The following is a 7,164-nucleotide window of genomic DNA, read 5'->3' as shown; positions in this document are numbered from 1 at the left end:
GGGCGACCGGGGGGGGGGGGAACAGGCTCCTCCTTTCCAAGCCAGTGTGAGGTACAGGGGGTTGGGTGCAAGAGGAGGTCTCACCTGCAGCCTTCGTGGTTAGTTCCTTTTGAGATCTGAGCGAGGTGGTTTGCTTCTTTACTTCGTATTCTCTGCTAGGGAAAAGAAATCCTCGTGAACACAAAAATGGTATGCAGATGATATTCAGAGGGGTTCTATAGGAATGTTTAATTGTTTTATTACAGTTTTGTTTATATAGTGGCGTAAGACCAAGGACTGTGATGCAAATCTCTGAATTCTTTGTTGGTTGTGGTTCCTCGTTTTTCACGCTGGTGTTAAAGTCCAATTTATTTAAACGCAAGAATGTCCATACTGGTTTAGACCAGGAGTCCATCTAGTCTGGTGTCCTGTCATCACCAGTAACACTGCATTAAAATAAATAGAGAAGTGTAAGAGTCTTACCTATGGACGACGTTTCCCCTAAATACAGTCCAGAGCCTTCAGCAGAAGCCGAGGAGGCAGTCTCTTGCTGGGAAGCAAGCAGAAGCGAGGTGCCACTCAGCTCTTCCCTCCCGAAAGCTCCCGGGGCTCTGATTAGACCAAGTGTATTTCTTTTGGTGCCCTGTCTCCTAGGACCTCAGGGCCCACGCTTCTCCCATCCCACCTTCACTATGCCCGGACCCTGCCGGTTATAACCATAATGCTTCTGCCAGTTCTGTGGCAGTGGTTTCCTTTGCTTTTATTGTGAGAATCGGGTCCCCAGCCCTGCAGCGCGGCGGCTGTTGTCCCCTCCCTGGAGCGCTGTGCGGAGTCTCGGGGGAAAGGACCTTCCTGTGCAAATTGGGTTTTTAGTCGTCTTTGTTCAAAAGATGGTGCCTTTTTTTTTTGCTGTGAACAAAGGCTTCATGATGTCACGCTTCTGCTTGATACAGACTTTTGTGTTGTCATTTTCTTGAGCTGCACGAATGCTACATGGATTGATTCTCCTTATTACCCAAAAGCTGTTTTTACTCTTTTCTGGTACAGGGACTTGCCTGATCCCAGGCCTGTGGGAGGCTCATATACAAATAACCCAACAATACCTGGCTTATAGCAAGGTGACTTCTCTGGCTTAGTTTTCTTGTTTAAATGTAGCCCTCTTTCTCTGCTACGTTTTTACTTCTAATAAAGATTTCTAGTTATCCTTGAATCAAAGGCTTTTACCCTTACCAAAAGCTTGTCTGTGTACTAATATCAGTAATACCCTAAACCCCTTGACCACTTAAGGTGACCACTATGAAGGGCAGTGTTAAAAGTACAGGCTTGCTTTTATTTTCCTTTAGATACCGCTTCTCTTGGGATTAGCTTAAAATTAATAGCACTTTAGAATTTTTCAAAGCCACTTAGAACTTGCGGATCTCTTCCCTGTCACTTGGGTTTCAGTGCCTAATTTTGCTTTGCATTAAGCCTTCTGAATTTCGGTAGTATTTAACAGATATATGCTTATAACCAAGAACAGGTACTACAGGGGACTGCTGTGTCAGGCGGGTTAATGAGGTCCCCGGTGATTTCTGTTTGCTGCTCAAAAGGACGGGTTGCAGCATGCTGGGGAAAGGCAAAAGGCACTGGTATTTAAGCAGCTGTGTTTTCATGCTGTTTAGTACTGCACATGAAGAAAAACGCTTGGCCCAAGTCAGAGAGACTCCGAGAGGCCGACGTGCCGCTCAAGTTTCACAAGAGCTCTATGCTAGATGTACGGTGGTGAGCAATTTTATGGGCTGCTGCCCTTGTGGCATGGTCTGGGTATGACCATCACAATATTCATGTGACTATTGTGTTCCTCCCTGAAATAAGACAAAATCCACTTTCTGCTCAAGGTCTTCATCTGATGCGAAGTCAGCTGAGAAGCTTAGGGCTCACCCCAGGTAACTGGCACTACCTCGATTCACAGGGAATTCACAGATTAATGAAGTTTTCCCAAGGCTTCTGAGGGTTATTTTTTTTTCTGTTTAGATTGTTTGAAGCGTATTAAATTAATCAGGCAGCATATGCTTTATTCTGAAGAAGGACAGGCTTAGCAGGACTGGATAAGACCTTCTAGGATCCGCTTCTCTTGTGACCTTGCACTGTGTGGGACCTGATTTTGCTCCCAGTCCTCTTTGGATGTGGTGATGAAGCTGGGACCTCTTGAGGGCAGGAGCAAGGCTACTCAGGTTGTAGAGCCCAGTATATTGGAGATCTAGCCTGCAACTGCAATAGTAGCACAACTAGCAGTAATTTAACATCATCAGGAAAAATCATAGCATAAAATAATATTCAGTGAGGCGCTCTGCCTTCAGGGATAAAAGTCATTAGTATTTGTCACTTGTAAAATAATTAGCAGTGGTTAAAACCTGAAATAATTAGTCCAATTATGTTTCTTCCCTTTCCTCTTTTTTCCTGGTTAGAGAAATCCAAATTGAAGATTAACCAAGTAATGCAATCGTGTATGCAAATAAGCAGGATGTATTACTACTTGTGTTTTTAGTTCTTTGTTTCGCTAGTTCCTTTTGAAAAGCTCCATTATCAAAACACAAGCAAAAGGTAAAATTACTGAAGTTCTGCTTTCAGCCCCTGTGCTTTAATTCTTCCTCTCTTTCCTACTGGCAGTGGTTGCTATAAATACCTGTGACTACTTTTTCCTCCCAAACTTCCTATGGTAAACTAACGTTTGTGATCACCCTGCTGGGAACAGAGAAGAATTTAAGCAGAAGTGCTTTGATATTAGGTATATTTTTACTGTTGCTCTAGCTGACTTGTGTCAGAAGACTGAAAGGTCTTTCTTTGTTTGAATACATTTAGGCAGTAACATATTTCTCCTCATTATAAAATAAGGCTTTTGGAACAGTGATAATGTGAGCAAATGTTTATTCTGTCTTGCACATGTCTAACTTGGAAGAGAAACATAAATTAAAATCAGAAGTCATACAATTTGTAAAGGAATTGTAACCTTTTAGTTTCCCTTCGTCTTAGCTTCTGGGTACATAATAAGCAGTTGATTTGTTTTATTTGAATTACAATTTTCAACGTTCACATTTATAGATAACTTATTCAGGAGTGACAGAAAAAACTCCCTTTTCCTATATCAAAAAGGTATTTTTTCATAAGGCACTGCATATTGAGAAATGTTTTTGCACTTGCCTGCGAGTGAAATGTAAGCTGGGTTAGTCTTTGAGTTATTCTTGAAAATTCAGTGAAGGAAAAAAAGGTTTGTTTAAGACCTAGTCCTTACTTCCAGTTTTCATTAGCTCCTTCACTCTCCTACTTCTGAAGATAGTGTAAGCGTTTAAAATGTATGGCTTAAAGTTATATTGGTCATAACTTGAATCCATTATCTCTGTTAATTCAATATACAATTTTTAAATTCAAGTAAACATCTTGCTGAGAAAAAGACTTCTTGATCTACAGTCTTTGATTGAATATTCGATGATAATTTTTCTCACCTTTCAGGAATGAAAATTTTTTTCGAAGAAATTTTATAGCAATTTTAACTACTAAATATTTGATTGAGTTTATAGGGGTTTTTTATAGAAACAATATTTTGAAGTGGCCATAGGCCAAATTCAAAACCTCAAGCACCTTGAGACTTGAAGGTCGAAAAGAGACGTTTCAACGCAAATTTATTGGAATTCTTTTCCTTTAGAAATATTTCCAATAAGAACTTCTCATTGATTAAACTCCTCAGTGATAGTTATACGCAGAGATCTGCTTCTTTTTACCTAGTAAAAATATTTTTTTATCTTCAGAGAAGCTGATGTCAGGAAATAAGAGAACGGGAAGAAGTAACAGCACAGTTTCTTTTTTCTTTTATGCTCTCTCTGCCCCTATTTAAGGCCGTAGTGTTTTAAGCTGTGTGTAACTGTAAGCATGTCCTTTAGACTCCCTGCATTTGATATACAACTTAAATGCATGTTTAGCTTTATTTAAGTCCAGCTGAAACCATGGAGACTTGAGTGTGTAATTTAGGGGTATTTTGCAAATAAGCTCTTTTTTTTCCTCTCCTGTGCTTCCTTCTTCTCACTGTGATGTAGAGGAGAGGTTTACACCCTGATGAGCATCACACCAATGGGAAATGTCCTCAGTCTGAGTGAGGACCAAGGATCCCAGCTGAAGCAATGAGATATGGGTAGTTGGTCTGCAGAAATTGGTGGAATTTCATCAGTGTGAAGGGGATTAGCACGCTGCTGGTTCAAGGTGCTCTGCAGATCTTAACGCTTTCTGACAAGCATTGGTTTTAAACCCTAAGGCTACTTCAAATTCCATCTTATTTTAAAATGCATTGAAACCTTTTCTTGAAAAAGGTTATAACTCAGGTCAGTGATCATATTTATATTCTCATGTTTTCCCATTGTTCACATCTCCTTGGAGAATTTATCTCCCATTGTTATAGAGTTTTTCTCTGTATCTTGTATTTTGACTTTTATATGAACTTCACTTTAAAACACCAGAATTAATACATAGAAGTGGGTGGCTTAATGTGAATTTGGAAGATGCAGGAAAATAAGTAACTTTTAAGCTGCCCTACGTCAGATTTGAATACCTGAGAAAACAAGAAGTTTTAGGATTAAATTTAGGAATTTAGGAAAAAATTAAATTGCTTTGCAGCACTTCCTTCAGATGCTGCCAGACTCGCGTAGGGAAAAGAGATTAACAACCACGTCCTCTCTTTGTGAGTTAGACCCACTCAATGCCCATTTTGGTAGAAACTGTCTGTAAAAAAAGAGGTAGACAGACCTGTCAATCTTTGCTGTTGTAACGCATCTATGGCTGTGATATCTGCTAATACTGCTTAGTGGGGAGCTGAGGGATAATTCAGGAAATTTAATTGATGGTTGTATTCTTGGGTACTTCACTTATGTTTTGTATATACACACACCAGCTGAAAATATACCACTGAACATACAATAACTGCATACGGGAATTTTAAGATCTGTCCTTAATATGAACTTAGGTAGTTTTCCAGACTCTTAATTTATATTTGGGAAATGTTTAAAGATATCCATTCTTTGAATTGTGTGGATGGCAGTGATAAATCCACATTAAACACAGATGAAATATCATAGAAATACATGTAGCCTCAGAGGACCATATGGAAAATCTTCTGTGCTCCCTATGGCAGTAGCCAGCTTGGTGCCAAGTATTTCCTGGGCTCTAGTAATAAGATAAATATCTGAAGACCTCAGATGCTATGTTTCTTTAAATGCTATTTCAGATGTATTTAGAATACAGGTTGCTCAAAATACCTTGCAGCTCTTTCTTTGAAAATGTTGAGAAGGCTGTTTGTGGTGTTCTTGCCAACATAAATTAGGATATAGATTGGTACACAAGTTGGAGTACAACAGGCATTCCTAAATTTTTAACCTTTGATATTAATTTGCTTAAGGCTTGAATATCCCTAGTGATGAAAATTAACAATTCTGGGATTGAGAATTGGTGGGAAATACTGTTTCCATACGCCCTACGCTTTCCTTTGCTGCTTCCAGGGGAAAGGAGAAAGTGCTCCAGCACTGACCATTATTTACATGGGTTGGAGATGGCTTTTTAGGACTATCATAACTCTGAAGACTGTGTGGCTAATCTGTTCTGGATAAAGGCTCTATCAGGCCACAGGCACAGACAGGTGGACTGAACTGAAGCTCTCCTTATGCTCTTTAACTCTAACTTAAATTTCTGTGTAATGCTTCTTAGTTTTTAAAGGGACTTTGCAGAATTCTCCTCCCCACTTCAAGTAAGAAAGTAGTTTGGTCACTCCATACAGCTATTGAGAATGACAGTCTCAGGGATCTTAAACTGGAGCCAAAGGAGTAAGTGGAATGAATGATGACTTCATGTGTTCTTTTCTTTTTCCCCATGAAAGACCTTCAGTTTCTTGGTTCTGACTTATGAAGACAGTTTTGCCTTCTTTTCAGGCAGGTGTTAATGAAAATGATTTTTATGATGGTGCTTGGTGTGCAGGAAGAAATGACCCATATCAGTGGATTGAAGTAGATGCTCGAAGGCTAACAAAATTCACTGGAGTCATCACACAAGGAAGAAACTCTCTCTGGTCGTAAGTACAGGCTTACTTTTCTCCATGAGATTCTGAGCTTTCCGAGCAAAGAATTCATGTTGTATTGTGTTTTGTTTCTTCAAGGAAAAAAGAAAGACTGGAAATGCTGTGTGACATCAAGTAATTGAATGGAGGAACAGAAAAAGGCAAAGTGATTGTATATGGTATAAAATACAAGTTTAAGGGTAGCAAACTTCTATAGTCATTATCTATGTCTGGCAAAGGAATCACATGATTCCCTCAGATTATATGCGTTTATACTCGCCTTGTCAAACTTGCTTGTGTTAAACTTCCTCATTCTTTTCCAATATTTAACTTCATTAGTTTAGATACCAGCTTTTTTAGATATTAGTTTAGAATAACCACTCATCTTTGAGATTTCCTGTGTGTAGGCAATCACCAAATAATTGGTGACATTCCAAAACAACATGATTTTTAAATGAGCAGTTAAAACAAATTTTCTATAAATTCCTCTATAGAACAAAAAAGTATAGATAATATAACCAAAACCCACACAGTCTGTGTTGACCAGGACTGCAGTGTTTGGTAGCAGGCATGTTGTGCTGTGTTTATGGATGCTAGGAAGACTCTATGCAGTTCGAGCCTGCTTGCTAAAAACCTTTTAGGAAGGAGTGCTTGCCACGAATAAGGCAGCTGCCTTATTGCCTTGGTCTGAGGAGGCAATCCAGCCACGTGTACCCCAGGAACTTGGCTTTGGTCTGATCGTGCTGCCCACTTCCAACGCTGAAAGCATTCATGAGCTTCCTGGCTACTGCTTCTGTTGCAGAATGGGTATATTGCACTGGGAAATAACTGTTTTGCACAGACTTGGGTGCATTTACTCATTTGTGACCTGCTTCTGAGTGCAGGTGCCCAGATTGCTCTATAATACAGCCAGTGTGAATAAGGTGAGGATTCTATACCAGGAACACAGCAATCAGCTGGCATAAACAGGAACTTGAGGTGATGGGGTTTTTTTTTTCCGCTGATCTTACAGTGTTTGTCCAGTCTCTTTATTTCTCGCTGAGTGTCCCTGCATTATGTGAGCAAATAATCCCACTTGTGCTGCTAGACCTTTTGACCAAGTATGCAGGAGA

At 39.7% G+C, this 7,164-nt stretch overlaps 1 protein-coding gene across 1 annotated transcript in view; it reads left to right on the top strand.

Annotated features, from left to right (window-relative positions):
* The window catches only part of LOC104077525 (inactive carboxypeptidase-like protein X2), a 34,958-nt gene extending 28,832 nt beyond the window's left edge, over positions 1-6,126 (top strand). The window contains exon 3 of the mRNA XM_009578805.1: positions 5,928-6,126. Within this exon, the coding sequence (XP_009577100.1) occupies positions 5,928-6,071 (144 nt within the window). The 3' untranslated portion in view covers positions 6,072-6,126. The remainder of the gene's footprint in view (positions 1-5,927) is intronic.
* Positions 6,127-7,164: the final 1,038 nt, after the last annotated feature.

The sequence above is a fragment of the Fulmarus glacialis genome, unplaced genomic scaffold (assembly GCF_000690835.1).
Source record: "Fulmarus glacialis isolate BGI_N327 unplaced genomic scaffold, ASM69083v1 scaffold12785, whole genome shotgun sequence".
Lineage (NCBI taxonomy): Eukaryota > Metazoa > Chordata > Aves > Procellariiformes > Procellariidae > Fulmarus > Fulmarus glacialis.
This window is presented reverse-complemented; position numbering and strand designations above follow the sequence as displayed.